Source organism: Condylostylus longicornis, unplaced genomic scaffold (genome assembly GCF_029603195.1).
Source record: "Condylostylus longicornis isolate FDR11 unplaced genomic scaffold, ASM2960319v2 ptg000038l, whole genome shotgun sequence".
Classification (NCBI taxonomy): domain Eukaryota; kingdom Metazoa; phylum Arthropoda; class Insecta; order Diptera; family Dolichopodidae; genus Condylostylus; species Condylostylus longicornis.
Genome location: NW_026578007.1, coordinates 908,806 through 931,012, shown reverse-complemented (window position 1 = coordinate 931,012; position 22,207 = coordinate 908,806). Strand labels below are relative to the sequence as shown.

The 22,207-nt window shown below is 25.8% G+C and overlaps 1 protein-coding gene across 2 annotated transcripts in view; it reads right to left on the bottom strand.

Moving 5' to 3' along the window:
* Positions 1-12,473: 12,473 nt before the first annotated feature.
* The window catches only part of LOC129608997 (protein kinase 4-like), a 113,124-nt gene continuing 103,390 nt past the window's right edge, over positions 12,474-22,207 (bottom strand). For both annotated transcript variants that reach the window (XM_055520818.1, XM_055520819.1), the window contains exon 6: positions 12,474-12,498. In XM_055520818.1, the coding sequence (XP_055376793.1) occupies positions 12,496-12,498 (3 nt within the window). In that variant the 3' untranslated portion in view covers positions 12,474-12,495. The remainder of the gene's footprint in view (positions 12,499-22,207) is intronic.

Genomic DNA, 22,207 nt, shown 5'->3' with positions numbered 1-22,207 from the left:
TTCAATACATATAATTTGTTATTAATTTGTTCTTTTAAAATTCAGAGAGCAGTTACAAATTTTTTACAGTGTAAAACTTTTTTTTTTATTTTATTTTTTTCGAATGACCTCAAAAACTATGTAACACAATGTCTTTAATTTCAATCAAATATAACTATTATTTGATTAATACTACTATTTTTTATACATATGAAACCTTGGATTAAAAAAAAAATTAAAATATAAGCACTTGTATGTACAACGGAAAGAAAAAAATCATATTATACAGTAAAATCTTTTTTTATGCGGATAATTATTATGCGATTTTAAAGTTGTGCTGTTTAAATGTACTTGTTACGTGAAACAGTTGTATATGTTTATAGAACAGCAAGGTTTATCTTAATTCTTCATAACCACATGTGAGTAATTTTTTTTTTAAAGGAGTTTTTTGCGATTCGAGGACCCATTCGTATTACTTCATGAAACAGCTATTACTTACATCTCCTATTAACTATTACTACATCATTCTTGAGCTTCACATTCAAAGGTATAAATCAGAATTATTTTAAAATTAAGTTTTGTTTGAGTCAGGTTTTTTTATTTTTATAAGTGGTGAATTCAAATTTTACTGATTTCAAACTGCAGTAATAAGAAGCACATTTTGATTTCCTTTTAATAAAATAAAATGAATCAAATTTGAATACAAGTTTATTTTAAACTTTTACATATAAATTTCTTTCTGTGTCCGAAATAATTTATTTTAATGACTTAATAATAAATTAAGTTAAATTTTGAGTTGACCTTGTTGTTTCGGTTTTATAAGATTTTAGACAAATATAGATCGTATAGCTGCTTTTTCAAAGCAAATAAAGTCTTTTTTAATGCGAACTTTTTATATTCGCTTTCCTGTAGAACGTATCTGCCGTATAAAATGAGACCTTGCTGTATATATATATATATAGTATATACATATATCTTTATAGGGCATAACAAGTGTATAAATGTAATTTATGTAAAAATGAAAAATTTCTCACAGTAAAGTTTTTTTGATAACACTACTAGTATTTATATATTTTAATCTCTAAAATAAAAAAAAAGCTCGAAAATGTTTGTTTTTCGGTCCATAAAATTAGTTATAAATTACTGATAAAAAATAAAAAGAAATTCATTTTAAATTTTTTTTGTTGTAAGTCTGTGAAAAATTTTTATTATTGTTTATTCACTATTGTAATACAAAATAAAAAAAAAATGTTTTATGAATTGAAAATTTGCTTGATTTGCTTCAATAGTTATTAATATATGTATGTACACTCACATATACATATGTAAATTGGTACGATTTAATGACAACAATAGCGATAGGTCTAAAAAAAAAGGTTATTCCACTAAGTGATTTTTTATTATGGTATTTTATATACTGTGCTCATGGTCACTTCTTTTAATTGTCTAATAATTTTTATATTATAAAACTTGTAACATAACAACAATGAATTTTATGTTTGCTACTGCAATAAAAAAAATTTAAATAATAATAGCTACCAAGTTTTTTTGAGAAATTGGTTTGAGTTAAATTTAATTGTTGGAAAAGACTATAGATCTTAAAATACAACTATTTAATTGTAAACTTTAAATATACAAGTGTATACCAAATTGTTCGAAAATTGGCTTTTAATTTTTACTTACTTAAGATATAATTAAAAAATTGGAAAAGTAGGATAAAAAGAATTTTCCCCATCTAATTAACAGTTAGGATTAAAAAAATTTTGAACCGAACCAAAACTAAATTGTGGAAAGCAAAATAAATGTATGTTTTTTTTTGAAGTATTTCCAGAAGTGGAACTTAAGCGACATAAAACCGAATTAAATTTTAGTGTTTAGCCACCACTAAATTTTAGTGTATCAGCCAAAATCCGGCCTGATTTCGCACCAAAAACTTTCAAAATTTAAAATATTGTATTATATTTATTTTAATTATAAGAATTGATTCTACCCATATCAGGAGGTGGCGTATTAATTGCTAGATATCATAAAGCAAGCTTGAAAATTAATTAAATAGTTGTAATTGATAATGTAAAATACGCGTTAAATTCATTCAAATCTTAATCGATATTACAGTTAACGTTTTTTAATGTTGGCCGACAGGATATCTGCAATTGTAGTGTAACCAATTAATTTTCTGTCATTTGTAAAATTTTTGAATTTTAAATTGACGAATATCAATTTTTAAATATGTATAGCCACATTAAAAAAAAAAATTCAATGGTGAAAGTAAGTAAAATGGCAAATTCAAACTATTAAAAATTATTTGTTGTTAAAGCGGTTGTCTATCGGTTGCATACAAGAATTGTATATGAAATTTGATTTACAAAAGTTTTTTTTTGCATAAATTGTGGATTGTTGGTCAGTGACTATACGATGCAAATGTTGCTGATTGGCATTTGACATTATGAATTATACCTAATGTGAAAACTAAGACGATTTGTAACAAAACGTATTTTACATTCTAAGAATTATTTACATAAAAACCAGCAAAAATAATAGAAATATTTAAGATAGAATTGGAATCAGCAATAATTTAATAACTTGACATTTCCGTTTTACTCCAAATATAACACTCTTTTTGATTTAAGTATTGTAATTTGCTTACTATCGAAAATTATATTTTAAAATTATTAAGAGCTACTCAAAACCAAAACTTTCATAACATCAAAAAAAAAATTCCATACTTAATATAAATTTAGCAAAACAGTTGGCAGTTTTATTAATTCATTTTTATTTTCTAAAAAATTAATTGAAGCAATTATAAATTTTGATGATTATACTATGATATTTTTTATCCTTCTAATTTTTTTTACCTATAGAATATTTTTTTAATCTCAATTAAAGTTTCCAAATAATATTAAAACAAAAAAAAATTTTATTCATGTCATTTTTTAATTGGCATATACACATGAGAAAGATGGCGTGCAACACGAAATTATTTTTAATTTTTTTTTATTACTTATTTGTTAATTTAAGTTTAGTTTCTTTTATTTTTTTACATTTTCTTATTAAAATATAATTAATTTTCCTGAGAAGTTGAAAACTCCATTTGGGTATACAATTTAGGAGTTTTCATTATGCATTTTGGAGTTGTTATTATTACATCACAGTAAAATATTCAACTGGAGGTATACACATACCGAAAATTAACTGAAAGCAGTAAACGGAGCAGAAAAAAAAAATAAAATTAAAATTACAATTAAAATGGAAATGCGGAAAAAAATATTCCAAATATGAACGAAATGATCGAGAAAATTTCTTTATATTTATATTTTGTACTAACTAAATTTTATACAGTATGTAAGTACATAATATGTATGTACATTCATTAAACTTAGAAAAGCAAAAATATATTATTAAACAATGTAATCGGGAATGCTTTGACAATTTTCCGTTTAAACTGATATTTAATTAAAAAGGCATATACATACATCTTTATTTATTATAAACTTATTATAAAATATAAATTTGCATATTCTATGGGAATTAAAGGAAGATTTTATTTGGCCATTTTTCTCAAAATTCATTGTAGAACAATATAGATTCTAATAATACTAATAGAGTTATTAGCGATCAGAAGTAAAAAATTGCTCGTATACGAGCATATATGCATATAAATTCATTTTCTCTTATAACACTTTCAAGTAACTATTACTTATACAAAAATAATTTTTGTTAGCACTTTTCGAAAAAAAATTTTTGAAAAAAGTTATTATTAGTTTCACTCTGTCCATTAGTCCGTCTTTCCGTTTGTCTGCTTACAAAACTTTCACGCCCTTGAAGATGGAAAGCTGAAAATTCAATTTGAAAACATTTTTCAAATTTTATTAATGCAGGAAAGTAATGTAGGGCTTATTCTACCGCGGCATAGCATAATTGAATATTATAAAAACAAAATGGCTGATAAAACTAACTGTTATGTTAAACCCATTTTTTTTTGTGAATTTTTGATATTGTTTTTCTTCTAAACCGGACGTTTTAGGAATCTGAAATTTAAGAAGCTTTTAAATATTGATTCTAGTGATTATTTCACTAGAATAATTTTTTTGCGACCTTTCTCAAATTATCTATTGTTGAAATTTTGAAAATTTGAATTTTTGGCAACTTATATTTCAGAAACTGCAAGCTTTATGTTAACGCCTTTTTCGGTTTTTTTTATTTTGTTTTATTTCAAAGATTGCTTACATGTACATCCTAAAGGTAAGAAATTTTTGAAAATTTTTCGTATAAAAGTAATTTTGATAATGTAGTGCATAGCTAGATTGTTTTAAAAGTAGTATTTTCGCTTGTTCAAGGGAAAAGTTTTACATTACAAACCATTACTCCTCTAAACCTAGATCTTAAATTTTATACGCTCAATGAATTGAAATAATGTCATTTATGAGTTATAAATTTGAAATAAAAAAGGAAATTGTGTCCAAAAACCTCAATGTTTTTCCAACAATATTTAACATACTAGTTAGAGAAAAATTTAAAACAATAAGTATAGTAAAAAAAATTTAATTGAATAAAAAAAGGCATAAAACTTACAGTTCAAAGTTGTCTTACATTTTGTCATTGTGTAAAGTGATCCGGTAAAAATACATGCTTACAGATCGCATTTTTCATTAAAAACGTGAATTAATAGTGCATACGCAGCACATTACTTGTGAATATGGCAAACTGCTATAATAATTATAACTACGGCTTTCAACTGTATTATTTTAAATATTTTTACAACTCCTTTTTCTTCTTTTTTATAGTGCTTTATTGTTATTATTTGTCATTTCTTCATTTTAATTATAAAAATGTTTTTAAGACAAGAAATAAATTAACGCGCTTTTTATTATTTTTCTTATACATACTTATATAAAATTACTTTTGATAGTTTCCGCCTAATTGGTTTATTATAAGTTTATAAAAAAAATTTACCAAGTGGAAACAAGATTTTTTTCTTTGTTTTAATCAAATAGTTAATAAAATTAATAAGTATATTTGAAATGTCATTTTAAAATTTATTCAAAAATGGAAAATTTTTCAATATTTTGTCCCATATTTTGAACAACATAAACGAATGTAACACGATCGCAACTGAAGGAACCTGTTAACTGAGTAATTTAATTGTCGATTATTAAATGGTTCAATACGCTCTGCCCTTCAGCTTATTGAATGTGTGAATAATCCAGCAGACCAACCTCGGGTCGGAGTTATAAAGTTTATTGAATCAATAGCTGAAAAATATGGTAAATAACCAAATAAACAGCACTTATTTTTCCTTTCTTGAAATTCATCCGGTTTTTATCACAGTTAAAGCTTTTAAAATTTTTCAGAATTATTATTAACTACCATTACTGTCGTTCAGTAATAAAAAAGTTCAATAATTTTACAAACTTTTGAAGAAATAAAATTTCTAAAAATAATCAAAAAATTATTGTTAAATGAAAATTTTAATATCCTCAATATTCAAACTACATAAAAACAAGTGTATAATTTTTGCAGTTTCCAGCGGTTGTTCCGTCACACTACTACGAGCAACTCAAAAAACAGAGTACATTAAATATCCAACATTATCATAACCGTATTGGCATGGTTTCATATTTCCCATATCCCTAAACTGTGGTGATTCAAATATAAAATTTAAAACAAACTCATAAACAACAAGTAATCAAATTTCTTTCCACTTGGTAAACAGAATGTAACCCCATTCTTTGTTTTTATTTTAAATAAAATATTCAAGTTTTTTTCCTAGAAGTTTTTGTTATGAACTTTAACATTTGTATAACCCTTCCCAAGTTAATTGTTTTAAATTATTTCAGAAGACTTGTTGATTTTTCGCCCTTTTTTTCATTGCTCAACAGTAAATTTAATGCATATGCCAAAACTCAATTTACAATTAATCATCAGAAAAATTTTTCTATTTTGAATTAATTTTTCTTAATATTTTATTAAAATGACAATAATATTTGGGAATTTATTAACTGAGGGTTTATTAACCGCAGCAGTTTTTTTATTTTAGCGGACAAAAAATTATAATTGAGATGGCAAAAAAGGCGGTATGAGTGTGAAAAACCATAAAAATTTCTTTAATTAAAAAAAAATGTAAACCTCTAAAAATCTATCGGGCTACTCAATATACAAAATCGTTACTGAAAGTATACAAGAACTAAAAGCGTACGTAAACACTCTTTATTAAAAGCAAGCAATACTAAGTTTTCTCAATAAGTACGATAATTATGATTTGATATGCATCAATTTACTCGAATGGAAGAAGGTGATACTCGTACGTTCCATATTAAAAGAATTATACGTTTTTTATTATAATATAAATCGACATATTGGAATTCACCATTTTCAATGCAAAAAACGCGATTTATAATCAGCGAAACCTAAAATTTACGTGCATAACACTCTGAGAAATGGATTTGAAACATCAGAAGTATTTTAAACACTTTAATTTGATTTAAACTGAAAAAATTTTCTTAAACTAAATGAAATTTGTAACTAAAGCAGCTTGACAAACTACAAAATTATTGCCTAGAAATGGTAGAAATTTCACATAATTAAAATAGAAATTATAAAACCATTATTTATTAAAAGTTTAAAAATTTTAAGTTTTTTATTAAAGTTAACCAAAATTAAAAATAATAATGAATGATTTTGTAAAGTAGCACAATTCCTTTTAGAATTCTCAATTCTGATTTTTTACTATAAATAATGGAATCATACATAAATAATGAAAATTTTAGATGTACCAATTAAGTACCAAGTTAAAACAATTTTTAAGTTAGCGCTGTATTTATGGTTCTACTTAATTAAATCTAAAATTGCTTATTTATATTACTATTATTCTTAGTACTCCGAATTTATTTTTCTATTCTAATACTGGGCAACTACGTGTTTACTACGCGAATTACGGCAGAGCTTTTGTTAGTCAAATCGTTCAAGTTACTCGGATTCTGCAGGGAGGTGTTGAAGCGGCGTGTTCCAGATCTAATGGTGCGAAAAATATATCTTCATATGCTGGTCGCGATGCACTGTTACCTAATCTGTACAATCTACTAATTCTCTTAATTCATCGCAATAATACGAGTAAAAAAAAAAATCCAAACTTTATAAAATACATTGAGATCAGGCGATTAAAAGGACTGTGATTCGTTATTCAACTAAAATTAAATACTAAGAATAATTTTTAATACAAATAATATAAAGAGTATGAAAAAATGTTCCAAGTCGAAAAGAAACATTTTTCAATAGTTTGAAATTTTATTTTCTTAATTTGTATATATTGACAAAAATTCAAAATTTTTACAAACAGACAACTAATGTAAAGCTATCAAGCTAAAATTTTCTCCCAGTCTTTTTCAAAATATACTAAAAATGAACAAAAACTACAATTACAACTACTGATCTTATAAAATATAATAACATTATTTCGATTTAAATAAAACTTAAATTAAATGTATAATAAAAAAAAGCATGATAACAGTTTCCTCCTTAGAGACCAAATGAAATTAATATAAATATTGGTAATTAAAATAGAATTGGTAATTCGAACAAAATGTTAGTAATAACAAAAATGTTGGTAATTTCGAACGTATTTGTACTTCAAAAAAACATACAATCAAAAACATTCAAAAGAAACCGAAAACGATTAAAAGAAAGTTGGATTCCATAAAGTAACATTTTTATTACAAAAAAAAGTGAAAAAAATAGAGTTGATAATGTCAACTCTGTGATACCCGTAATTTCTTATCCTGCTGCGAGGAAATATGCCATAACTGAATATGGGACAGAATATGACCTTAATTTTTCGTATTACCATATTAATTCATGCAAGATTTCAATATTTTCTGTCACGTGGTCAAACTTCTATTGAAGCTGTATGGCAGCTAGTCAAGGAATTCCAACGATTTCACCACACATAACAGCCCTAATAACACACTTGTTTCAATGAAATTTCTATATAATAGCTCCAATAATTTTCAAGATAAAGCCAAATAACTTTTGCAGTTGTATGGCAGCTATCACAAGTGCTCATGAAATTTCAACAACTTTCAATGAACATAGCTACCATTTTACCACATTTAGTTTTGCATAATTTCAGTACTGTAGGTTACACGGTTTGTAAGATATAGCCATATAACTTTTCAAGTTGTATGACAGCTACCAAATGGAGCTAAGCAATTTTAATCACAATTGGCCTAATAATATATCAAACACAATGGGCCTAATAATATATTTGCTTGCGCGAAAATTCAATACTATAAGCTTCTGAAATTTCTTACTTCAATAATATAGCTTCTGAAGTTGTGTGACAGGTAGCCAAACCAGTACCTTGATCATACCCAATTTAGATAGCGTTCTGGCATCTACTATTATAAAACATATGTGAAAATTTGGTGAGCTTAGATCAATTAATTTTTGAGTTATCATTGGAATGAACGGACGAACGGGTGAACAGACGTTGGCATACTTAAATCGACTGAGAATTCAACGCTGATTAAAAACATAACATTAATCTGTATCTCAGAACTCAGGTCATTATTTCTTAGTGTTACAAACGGTAAGGCAAATTTAGTATGCCCTTCGAACATACGTACCGGTATAAAAACAGATAAAGTATAAGTGAACAAAAACAAGTAAAAACGTTTCAGTCGGTTTTAACCATGGCAATCTGAGTTTAAGGATTTGTTTTTGAAGCATTTAAAATTAGCTTTTATGGTTGTATGGCAGTTACCCGAACCTGTCAAGCCATTCCATAAAAAGTTTGAAAATATATGAGGGTTGTAATTGGACACGTGACTGTCAAATTTCATGCAGCTAACTTTATTATTTTACGAATGTTTAAAATAAACTATTTGAGTCGTAAAGCAGTTACCCGAACCCGTTGGCTGAATTGGCCCAATAAAAATAGGAAAGTTTGGCCGTATTTGATTTGTTCATTTTTGAGTTATCATGATCGTACGGACGGACATGTCTAAATCAACGCGAATTTTACGCTGAACAAGAATGTACATGTCCATACCGCAGGTGATTGTTAATTTTTATTGTTGCACACAACAATAAAAATTAACAATCAGCAAAATATCGCTGTAAAAATAGTAAAGAAAACGGAAATATCGCGCAATTTTAAAATTTAACAGTTATAACATTTTCATATGAAAACATGTATGTATTAAATATCCACGCACTTGAAGAATAAGTACGCATAAGAAACTTCGAAAAATATTACCAATTTGCCAAAAAAATTTATAGCAGCAAATAGAAACGAGATTTATATTTAAGTTCTTGCGAAAACAAATTTCTCTAAAAAACAATAAAATGCAAAATTATAGCAAAAGCGGCCTTGCGTATGGAATCAATTATAGCTTCCTCCGAAAGAAAAAACAAACTTATTATTATCAATAAATAAAGTCAATACAGTTTATGTAAATAATTTAAAGCAGTTATTTAAAATCATATAATACATGGATATTAAGTATGTTCTTGGAAAATCGTTTAATAAATAACAATTTTTCAAAACATTTTACAAATGACATTTGTTTAAAAAATTTTCTGGCTTTGCATACTTACAAGAAACTCTGAGATTTTTTGCTTTGCAAATCTGCAAATTTCTGAATTCTCAGGCATTTTGTAAAAATGCGTTATTGTAGACTAAATACCAAGTCCCATATAGTAGAATAGATAAGCACTTTTTTTAAAAATTTTTTTTGGAAAAGTGCTAAAAGTTTTCAAAAGTGAGTTCTTAAAAGACTTTAATTATAATAATCTTGTGCAACTTTTTAATTAATTTAAGGAAAATAGATTTATAAAAATTTTGAAAATAACACCGCCTTATCGGTAAGGTGTTGAACATAGGAGATTTTTTTTTATGATATCCAATGCTACTGATCATATAACATAATAAACTAAATTAATCTAAATATGCTACAGTTCATGTGATATACGTACATAAATACGCATACACATACTTATTAGAAACTTGTAAAGTTAATTTACAGTTATATAAATTTTGAATGCAATTAAAATTCAACCAAAAATTAATTTGAATATTTTGTATTAAAATTTAAATATAATTTTAATACAATTATTTACATTTTAAATTGGCAGGTCATTTTCAAATATTTTATATAATATGTAAGTTCATTAGCATATCTTGTAAACTCAAGATATTATGCTAATGAACTTACTCATAATATCTTGTAATTTTTTTTTTGTATATTTCGCGGAAAGTAAAGTAGCAACAACACTTAATTTCCCATTGAATAAGACTTTGGACATTACCTCTCATTAAAATATGGTACATGTTAGTATGGCATCATTAGATTGATATAAACATAGTAACTTCCAAAAGTTTTATACTACGAAAAACTGAACAAAAAAACTGGTTCGAATTTAAACTTTAATGAATGAGATAAGTTGAAGTAGAAATGTGTAGGAAGAAGATGTAAACAAATGACGAAGCTAAGCGACGTTTTGGAAATTTTTTCTAAAAATACTAATTCTAATTTCCATTCAAAAAATTTAAAACCGAATATTGTTTAAAACATTAAAAATTTGGCAAAATATTTTCTTAAAAATATATATTCTTAAAATAAAAATTATTTATACAGAATACAGAACAAATGTTACGGTATAAAAATATAATAAAGAAAATATAGCTGAATTTCCAAACACAAACAATAATGTAGCTAATGGAGTTTGTTTATAAACAATGCTAAATTTTAGCAACATAACAAAATTAGTACGTGTAGTGCATACTTAAATCATATGAACTGCTTTTATTTTATAGAATAATTAAAATTACGTGTAGTTTTAACTATTCTAGTTGGTATAGTTTGCAGTGTTACGTTTCGCATGTTGAAAACCCTTGAAAATACTTAATTGATATTTTATTAGGATTTCATTTACCTTTTCAGAATTTTTTGATGTTATAATTTTATTTAATTTACATAAAGTAATTCTTTTTAATTATTTCATACGACATCTACTTTTCTAAAATTTTGAAAACGGAATATATTGCGAAAAAAACAAACTGCTTATAGATTTTTTTATGATTAGCATAATTCAAGCGATTCGAATTGAATTCTTATTTCAGTAATTCATTTTATAAAGACATGCTCTGTTTCAAATTCAATTTCAAATATGATTTTTTTTTAAGTTAGATATGTATGTATATACTGATGTTTTTAATGTATTTGTAGGAAACAAAGGTACAAACGAATATAATACCAAAAAAAAAATGTTATAATTATAAAAAAAACTATGCAGCTCTAATTTTAATGTTAAAAAATTAATTTTGAACGCAAGCATAAAAAATATTATGTCACAATTATTATTGGTAAACTTTCAAGCGCTTAGAGATAGGAATTTTAACATTTTAGCTTTACTTCTAATTAAACTTCACTATAAAATAAATGTATTATGTACATACATACAAATATGTATAAATGAGATATAAATGTCGATATATACATAGTTCAGTTGTACATTCAAAAGGGCTTGCATATTTGTAATTTAGTTGTTTTTTTTTCTCTTTTTAAGTGAGTTTGGAATAAATTAAATGATTTTTTCTTTTAATTGAATATTTTGCAAATATAACTATTAAATTATATAAAACGGAAATATAACATTTTTTATTCGAATTGCGGTAAAGAAACTTTCAAAAAGTATTTTTTTTAAATAAATTTTCTTTTTGTTTTTATTTTTTGTTAAAATATACATATAAGTTTTAGCACGATATTTTGCAATTACCTAATTAATATTTTGAAAAAGGGAGGACTTTTTTACAAAGTACACATGCAAACCCGGATTTATATTGGCGAAAATTTTTACTTACAAAACTTTATAGAAAAATTGCTTTATACATGACTGTTTTCTTTAGGGTATTACGCCAGAATTAGACAAAGAAAATTCCAAATGCAAAATTATTTTATCATTTGCATGCAAAAATTTTAGTTAAAATATTGTCTCAATATTTTTGTCTCAATATATGTATGCTTAAGGTAATTTATATAGGTATTAATTTCTTTTCTTTTATTTGTAATTTATATAGGTTTCATTAATTAAAGGCAGATAAATAAGTTATTTTCAGTGAAAATAATTTAAAAGGTGTTTTACCTGTTTTTTAAGAATAGAATTTTCGCTTTTTCAAGGATTTCAATAGTTTATCAAAAGTAAGAAATGTTCTTTTTGATAAACTATTGGTTTGACCCTATCCTTTGTTGCTTAATATACTGTACCGCCAATGCTGTGATAATACGAAAAATATTTTGTGAACATGAAATAAGTTTTATATCTCTATTCACGGAATTTCTATATATTTATTCACTTCTATTTATCATTTTAAATAACGGAACCACATTAATTCAATAGTGATCTTTTATGATGATGTATATTCATTAAAATATAAAAGTATTAATATAAGTCGCAAAATAAATTATGACTTTAGATCCTTAAGTATAGCTATCTTTTTTGCATTTGCTTCCAAAGTGCTCACTAAAAAACAAAAACCTCACTTTATCGATCACTTTATTTTTATAATAATGACGATTGAATTTGAAAGTTTATATTTTAAACATAAAACTAATAACGATTTTAAATAAATGTATGTATATATATCATAAGTAAAATATTTAAATATACAAAAGCAAAATATAAAAAAAAACATTGTTTACTAAAATAAAGCTAAGGTAGCAACATAGAATTATATATTATGTTTTCAATTTAAATAATAAAGAATGAAATCATAGATTTTATGAAAAAACTTAACCACTCCCAAAAAGCAACTTTTTCTATATATTTTTTTTAAATCCATTTTAATTTAAAACCATGAACTATTGCACTAAACTGATAATATTTGCAAATATGATTGTATTTATTAGCAGTTATGATTTAATGTTAACATCGTGAATAGCATACAATTATTTGTTAAAACAAAAACAATTATTCCGTTATATTTATGTATGAATATGCCATTTAGATTTGAATGCATTTTAATGTACATTAATCTCTGATAAGTTCAATGTCTAAAGTTCAATTAATGCCAAACATTTTTGTTACTTCTATGTATAAATTTCCAAAAATAAAATGATAAAAAAGTTCACATTGAATTCTGTATTCAATTCATATTGACACTTCTGTCACAGTGATTTTTTTAATAAGTTCGTAACGGGTAGTTGTATATAATGGGTGATTAAGTTTTATTTGAATCGGGCCCATTTTACTTTTTTAGTTGGATGTAAGTTAATCATATATATTACGTAGTAATCTGTTGCAAGCGGTTAAATTTGAGTAAGTCCTTTTTTCTTACATTTCGACTAGATTTTAAGGAAAGGCAATGGGCAATATAACATTTAATACTTACTAACCTATCCAAGAAGAAATTATTTTTGTTTTTGAACAAAAATTTTCAGTAAAACAGTGAACTTTTCGTAAGGCACACTGCACTAAAGCCCACTCACCCAAACTTTGATTTAATGGTAAATCTATCGAATTGAGTTCTTGTATTTATAACGCCATGGAGTTAAAACCCTGGTGTAAATTCTGCACACAACGAAGTAGCCGAACCGAAATTTCGTAAATACGAGCAGCCACGTATGAACAAATCGTAATCTTTATTGAAACTGGCAAGTATAACTGCAATATTTTATTTGTCTTCGCAATAGCAATAATTGGCCATTGTTCGTCCGTGAAAAACTGCGTAGTAATATCAGAATAGTAAAACATTAAAATAAAAAAAAAGATAAACCAAGCAGCACGATCTTCATAAAATAATTCAATAGTTTATTTTTACATTTGAATCACTTCAACTGTGCTGTACACAGGTTAATTTACCATCAACAAATTTTTTGAATATCTATTGATATCAAATTTATATCTAATTGAATTCAACACACCATTTATCTTTTTTTTTTGTACTTTTCAAAAAAATTTTTGAAAAAAGTGCTTATTAGTTTAACTCTGTCCGTTCGTCCGTCCGCCGACATGTTTACAAAACTTCTACACCCTTTAAGATAGAAAGCTGAAATTTAATATGTACATAGATCTTTATTAGAAATTTACTTCCGTAGAAGAAAATTTTTACGCATTTTTCCCCGTTTGCAAATTATACCCACCCAAAACCCAAAAAAATTACATTTTTTAACTATTTGTTGCATTGAACCCCGAACTTTTTTGCAAATTTTCCAAACGACGAAAGACAGTGACTTGCTTCTGCTATCGCGGCATATTACAGTTACACTTTAAAAAAGCAAAAGGGCCGTTCAAATTTACCGTTATCTACAATTCGTTCTTTCCAAATTTTGGATGTCGTTTTTTTTCTGGACCCTCGATTGTAGGAGCCTAAAATTAGCAGCTGTTAGACACTAATAAATAGTTTATTTTGTTAAAAAAAAGTTTTTTTCCATCTTCACCCCCTCTCAAGTTATCGCCTCTTGAAATTTGTAAAATTTGAATTTGCGACACCTTATATTTCCGAAACGGCAACCTTTTTTAAATTTTTATAAGAGCAAGAAGCTAACGGTAAATTCCATGACATTAGAAAGTTGAATTTTAAAGATCCCCTCTTTATATTAATTTTCTTTATTTCAAAGACTGCATAAATCGTTGATCCTAAATATATGCAATCCTAGAAATAGTTTTGTATATGAATGAAAATAATTTTAATAGTGTGGTAGGTATACATAAACTGTATTTAAAAGCAGTACTTTCACTTGTTGAAGGGAAAATTTTGTATATGAAAAACAATACAAACCATCGGTTTGACCCAACTTTATTTAATTTAACATTTGAAACAAAAAGTATTATGAATTGACCACTCAATTTGTAATGCCTAAAAATAGAAATTTGTTATATAAATTTGCTACACATATGTAAGCATGTTTTTTTGATTATTATTGGTATAATTGTGCTTTGATGTCAACTGTTCTTGTAATAAATACTAAATATCTCTCTGTAGACGATGCAATACAACAGACGATTCAAAACACTCCAAACTGCAATCACATAACTACCAATATAACATGTGAGTAGTTATGTGATTGCAGTTTTTTTTTTTATTTTAAGATCAAAACATTATTCACTATCACTCTTACATTTTTCACCAACTATAATAATTGTAGATTAAGTATAAATCAGCTTAAATGTCATAAAAAATCGTCTCTGATTTCAGAGTTGCAGTAGAACAGTATTGATACACAATTCAGCATACCATTGTTTTATTTACTGAATTGTGTGGCAATGTAGTATTGATGCAATTTAGAAGCCACATTTTATATATAATATTTAAACATAACGATTTTGATTAAATATTTTTGAGACTAATGGGAAATTTTCTAAAGAAAAATTATAAATATCTATGGATAAACCATGTTAAATTAAGAATATTATTCTTTTTTGTAAGGATATGTTTTTGTTTAGACAAAAACTTTAGGAATATTATAAACTGAAAAATCTTATACAAAATGTTTGTTCAATGTCGTGGACAGAACTTAGCAGTCACAGAATTTAATAATTCATGTATGTATATTATGTTTAACAAACCAGATCATGTATCAAGAAAATATTGTAAAACGCTTGTTGTAGAACGTAAAATAATAAAATTTTAAAAGAGCATATAAAATTTATTACTTAATGTGCAAATAATAAACTTTAATGGTTCAATTTTTTTCTCAATGCAAAAATCTTACAAAAATACCCATATTTTTTTTGTATTATTTCTTTAAAAATTAAAAATTATTTAGCAGTTATTAAATATGTATCTGTATTATATTTACATATATATTTTAAGTAATTTAATTTTACTATAATTAAAATGCAACATTTTAAAAATATTTAAAAAAACATTCGATCAAGAGCCATAAAGTGAGAAACAAACAATAATGACAATGTTATTGTAAAAAAAAAAGTTTCAATTAAAAAAAGAACATAATAAATATAAGCCAAACACCAAATACGTTAGATTTTTTATACTTTTTAAAATAAAGCATTTCTGAGCATTTTTAAGCTTGATATAATTAAGTTTTATGTTCCTTTTAATTCAGTCCCTTTCACTTCTTATAAATATAAAAACTCTAAGCAAATAAAATTTAAGCATAACATAAAAAATAATAATACAAGTATCATGCTGGTTTAAATAAAAAAAAAAATGAAGTTGGGTCTAACCAATGGTTTGTAATGTAGCACTTTTCCTTTCAACAAGTGAAAATACTGCTTTTAAAAACAATCTTGCTATGTACTACATTATTAAAATTACTTTCATTCATATACGAATATATATATGTATTTCGAAGATTGCATACATTTGGAAAAGCCAATAGTTTCGAAAATATAAAATGCCAAAAAGGATAGGTAAACATGTTTTTTCAAGTTGTATTTCTAAAAATCTATGTACGTTTTAACATTTCAATTTTCTATCTTCAAAAGTGTGAAAATTTTGTAAACATGTCCACGAACGGACGGACAGAGTGAAACTAATAAGCACATTTTTTCACGTTTTTTCTTCGAAAAGTGCTAAAAATAATAGTCAGGAGTTAAGCGGCAAGTAAAAAAAAATAAAGATATATAAAAAATTCAAAAATACTGTCAAATTTTTACATTAAACCCCAATGTCTGTTATACTGTATAATAGTTTTCATACTATGGAAATTACTTAGTTTTTTTTTAAATTGTTAACTAATATTATACTACATAACATTATTGTAAAAAAAATATAAAAGACATCTATTACATATACTTATTCATATATAACGTTACTGTTAACATAATTCAAAGAGTTGACAATTTCTAAAATACATATAGAAAACCAGGAAGTCAACAAAAAAAAAAAATACAAAAAACAAAATGGATATTGTTATGGTTAACAATATTTAAGTACAATATCTAGTCTAACTAAATCATTAGTAATTGAAAAACACAACAAAAACAAATAAAGAAAATACAAGGAAATTTCAATTGTAATTTAAAGAAAATTAAAATGAAAATTATATAGTGGAAACGCTCACTTTTTAAAACCAAAAAAAAAAAAACAATAATAAAATCATAATTTAATTATAATAATTTAAAATTTTGCAATGGCAAAATAATTGTACTTAATAACACAAAAACATATAACACAGTCATCTCACTCAATTATTATAATTAAGTATGGTTAAGATTAAACTTAATATTACTGAGTTACTAGTAATATTAAGTTTAATCTTAAAATTTGCCTTACAATTCAAACATAGTTTCAAATTACAATTGTGTTAACTGTGTTTAATTTATGCAGGTTTTTGCATTTTCGGACTTAATTCTTCAAAAAGTAAGTATACATTATTATGTAAAATCACTCGAAAAACTGTAAAATTTCAATATCTCAGAGTTTGATAATTTTCACAAGTCCATTTCAATGTATTTTGTTTTATAAAAAAAAGGATATATCAAAACTCTGAAAGAATAATCCCAAAAAAATATCAAAGGTAGTTGCGCATAAGTTCATAAATGCGTTTACATGTATGTATACAAATGAGGAGAATATATAGGAGGGAAATCGCACGGAACCAATAGAAGAACCCATACATTGCATTATTAAGAAAGAAGAATAAAATATTCAATAAGGTCCAATAAACCTAATAGAGAGACAGTCAATATAAGGCATATTTAATTTAATATAAAAAAAATATAAATAAATGAATATAAAACAAGTAAAAACGTTTCAGTCGGTATAAACCGATTGAATTATACCCTGCACCTTTCGTTATTGTGTAGCAATTACTTGAACCTCTAAAATCATTCTATAGAAACTTCACGGACATGTCTGACCTATAATTGGACATCCGACTGCCAAGTTTCGTGAATCTGACCTTATAATTTTTCCAAATATTTAAAATTAGCTTTTGGAGTTGTATGGTAAGTACCTGAACCTGCTAAGCAATTCCACCAAAACTTCACAAATATATCTGATCTATAATCGGACATACAACTGCAAAGTTTCATGAATCTAACTTTATTATTTTGCCAAATATTAAGAATAAGCTTTTAGACTTGTATGGGATCTACTCGAACCTGATAAGCAATTCCACCAAAACTTCAGAAATATATTTGACCTATAATTGGACACATGACTGCCAAGTTTCATGAATCTGACTTTATTATTTTTCCAAATATTACGAATAAGCTTTTAGACTTGCATGGGAGCTACTCGAACCTGTCAAGCAATCGTACCAAAACTTTAGAAATATGTCGGACCTATAAGTGGACACATGATTGCCAAGTTTCATCAATCTGACTTTATTATTTTTCCAAATATTTAAAATTAGCTTCTGGAGTTGTATGGCAGGTACCCGAACCTGTCAAGCGATTCCTCTAAAACTTCAGAAATACATTTGACCTATAATTGGACACATGACTGCCAAGTTTCATGAATCTGACTTTATTATTTTTCCAAATATTAAGAATAAGCTTTTAGACTTGCATGGGAGCTACTCGAACCTGTCAAGCAATCGCACCAACACTTTAGAAATATGTCGGACCTATAATTGGACACATGACTGCCAAGTTTCATCAATCTGACTTTATTATTTTTCCAAATATTTAAAATTAGCTTCTGGAGTTGTATGGCAGGTACCCGAACCTGTCAAGCGATTCCTCTAAAACTTCAGAAATATATTTGACCTATAATTGGACACATGACTGCCAAGTTTCATGAATCTGGCTTTATTATTTTGCCGAATATAAAAAATTTGCTGTTGAAGTTGTATGGCAGCCACCCGAACCGGTGCAGCTATCCCATTAAAATTTTTAGAGCATGTGTAGAATATAATTGGACACATGTATACAAAATTTTATATTTATACGTTTATTAGTTTTTGAAATATTTAAAATAAACTCTTTGAGTTGTATGGCAGCTACCCGAACCCGTTGTCCGAATTGGTCCAATAACAATAGGGCTCGTCCTTGGCACAAAAGAAAAAACTTGTGAAAGTTTGGTGTCGATTGCATTATTCGTTTTTGAGTTATCGTGCGATCGGACGGACGGACGGACATGTCTAAATCGACTCAGAATTTTACGCTGAGCAAGAATATATATATATGTCCATACCGCAGATGACTCCTTCAAGTAGTTACAAACTCCATACCAAAGTTAATATACCCTTCACGAAGTGCAGGGTATAAAAAAAGGTAAAAAAAAATGTAGTTTATAGCTGAAAAATATAAAATTAGTTAAAGGCACTACCAGCTTGTAACAACTGCATTCTGAAAGTTTACATAAAAAATGGTATCGTTTTTTTTCATAGAGCTCTGTCTTTTCCTGCACATTCAAAAATATTCAACCGAATATTCAAATTTTAATTATATTATAAACAAACACATAACATTACACAATTTATTACTTGAAACCAAACGTTGTAAATAACTAAATATGTAAAATTTTAAAATTTGTTTGTACCAATAATTGCAGCGACTATTGAGTACATTTGTAAATTTAAATAAATTATTTAGCAAATAAAAACCAAAAATAGTAAACAAAACATTATAAACATTCGGGTAATTATTTTCATGTCGAACAAATATGAAACCTTACAGGTATATTATTTTTTGGGTGGCATTAAAAAAGTTTTACGTTTATTATATTTCACTTTTAAAGGAAAAGTGCTTTCCAATTTTCGAATATTACGCGTTTCTCCAAAAAAAAAAAAAAACGATAAATTGTATGCATATTATATAAAATAGTTTTCTGTTTCATTTAAACATTCTTACGCATTATACTTAGTTCTTATTATAGCCTTCTATTAGATAGAAGATTTGGTGATTTGCAGCATGGAAGTATTTTCACAAGAACAATATTAAAGTATGAGTTCAAATAAAAACATGAAATGATTCTAAATATAAATGGAACTGCCCTCGCAAAAAAGTGAACCCTTATGCGCGGTAAGTATTTTATAACTCAATTGCAAATTAAATTTTATCTAAGCAATCAAAACTCAATTGCTACAAGCATATGTAAGTTGTTTAATTTTCGTTTAACTTTTTACAATGAGCCAATACTTTTACAGATTTTAAGTCCGAAATTAATGGCGAGTTTTTTTGAAAAAGGAACTTGTTCCAATAAACGGACTCTGTAAAACAATAAATCAAATCGTTTACGCAAGTCTGGATTTTTGTTAAATACGAAATAGTTTAGCATTCAATAAAATTAATAATAAAACATTTTTCTTAAATCTGTAAATTAATATCCCATCTCCAATCACGTAAAATTTTTCAGGGATTTTCAAAACAAAAAGTTTTTTTAAGCATTATAAAAATATTTGTTTTTATTTTTAACTTTAAAAGTGCGATACGCTCTTTGCTTTTGCTTTTGCTTTTTTGCAAACTAAATATAAAACCAACATTACATCGCCATTTTGTTTGTTTTTAATTTTTACCTAGAAATGTCAATCAATTTTACAACTAAGTAATCTCTTTATACAAAAAGGCATAACTTTTTTGTATACAGTTTTAAACTGAGACAGCCAAAGAGTTTTTTTTTCAATGATTTCGATTTTATTTTGGATTATTAAACCAATAAAAAATAGTATTAAAACTAAAAACAATAAAACGTCAATCAAAAATTACACTTCTCTTGATTTTTTATTTTTTCATAGAAAATTTATAATTTTTCATTTTTTTCAAAGCAATTGATTGCAAAAAAAGAAAACAAAAGTCAGATTAAAAGATTTATGCATATTTAGTGTAGAAACTTACGTCTTTTTGATTATAATGAAGTAAACGTAGAATTGGGATCAGTTATTTAACATACCATTTGATTTTTTATATAATGTGATATTTAACACTTTATTGTAAATGACATTTTCATTAATTTTGTAATTGAACGTTCGTGCAGTGTTATACAACTATGAATACCTTTAAACTTTGATAGCTTTCAGGGTAAAATTTTTATAATGGTCATTTGATTGTAAGAACAATATAATGTACATAGGTATGTATATACATGTATACATTTATTCTGTCTTGAAAATCACAAACATATATACATACATTTGTAAGCTGAAGACGTATTATTGTTTAGAATTTGCTTAGTGCCTTAGTATTACGTCAATTTTCTTAATAGCTATAGCATTACCGCACTTCAAACCGATTGCGTTAATTAAAAATTGAAGTCAGTTTACAAAAAAATTACAAACTTTTTGATCGCTTAACTGAATGCAAAAAAAATTATTTATTATTTGGAATTTATAATCTTTAACTCCCAAATTGCAGTATAGAGCATAGTAATAATACACAATTCAGTTTATAATTGAAACCCAACGATGTTGTCATTTTGGCAATGTTCTTTTTCCTCTTTTTTTTTTAAATACATACGAATGTAATCTTAATAATCTTTAATCTCAATAATAAAATTATTTCTAGATTATATTTTTAAACTCTATATTATAACACATTCTGGTGTCGATATTCGAAAATAATTATGAATGCTTTTTATTCAATTTAAAACAAGCAAATTTAAATCACAAGCCCCAAAACTTTAGAAAGCTTTTGCATGGTTCCCACATATTAACTTTTTTAAAAACTATATCTTTACATATGTACATATATTCTGCTTAAAAAAATTTCAGATGCTTGATTAAAAGAGGTAAATTTTAAATGGCGGAAATGGATAGGAAGATTTTACTTAAAAATTTAAAGAAGAATTTTTAAAATTTTGGTTTTAAAAAAACTTTATTCTTTACAAAATCAATTTATGCAACAAATTCAGATGCAGAATTTCTTAGAAAACAAACGAAACCAACAAAACTAAAGCACTAACAAAGTTTACGAAAATTAACTAAAAAAAAAAAATTAATAAACCATTTTGATTATAAATTTTTCCCTCTTTATATTGGTGGAAACGTTTAACACATATATCATGTACATAACACACATATGATGTACAAATATGAGTTCATTTCAAAAGTTGCGCGGAAACATAAACAATATTTCAGCATGATAGATGATACAGAAATTGGTACGTTTTCAATCTACTAAGAAAACAAAACACTTATACAGACCTATACATATACAAATATGGGAATGAGTTCATCAATACGTTACTCAATATAAAATATTAAATATGCTATATAAAGTTAAAATATTAATTTTAAATAGTAACACACACTTTGAACACAATGTATTATTGAGTACTCCTATATTTGAATTTTTATTATATATAAGAGTGTTGTACCTCTCC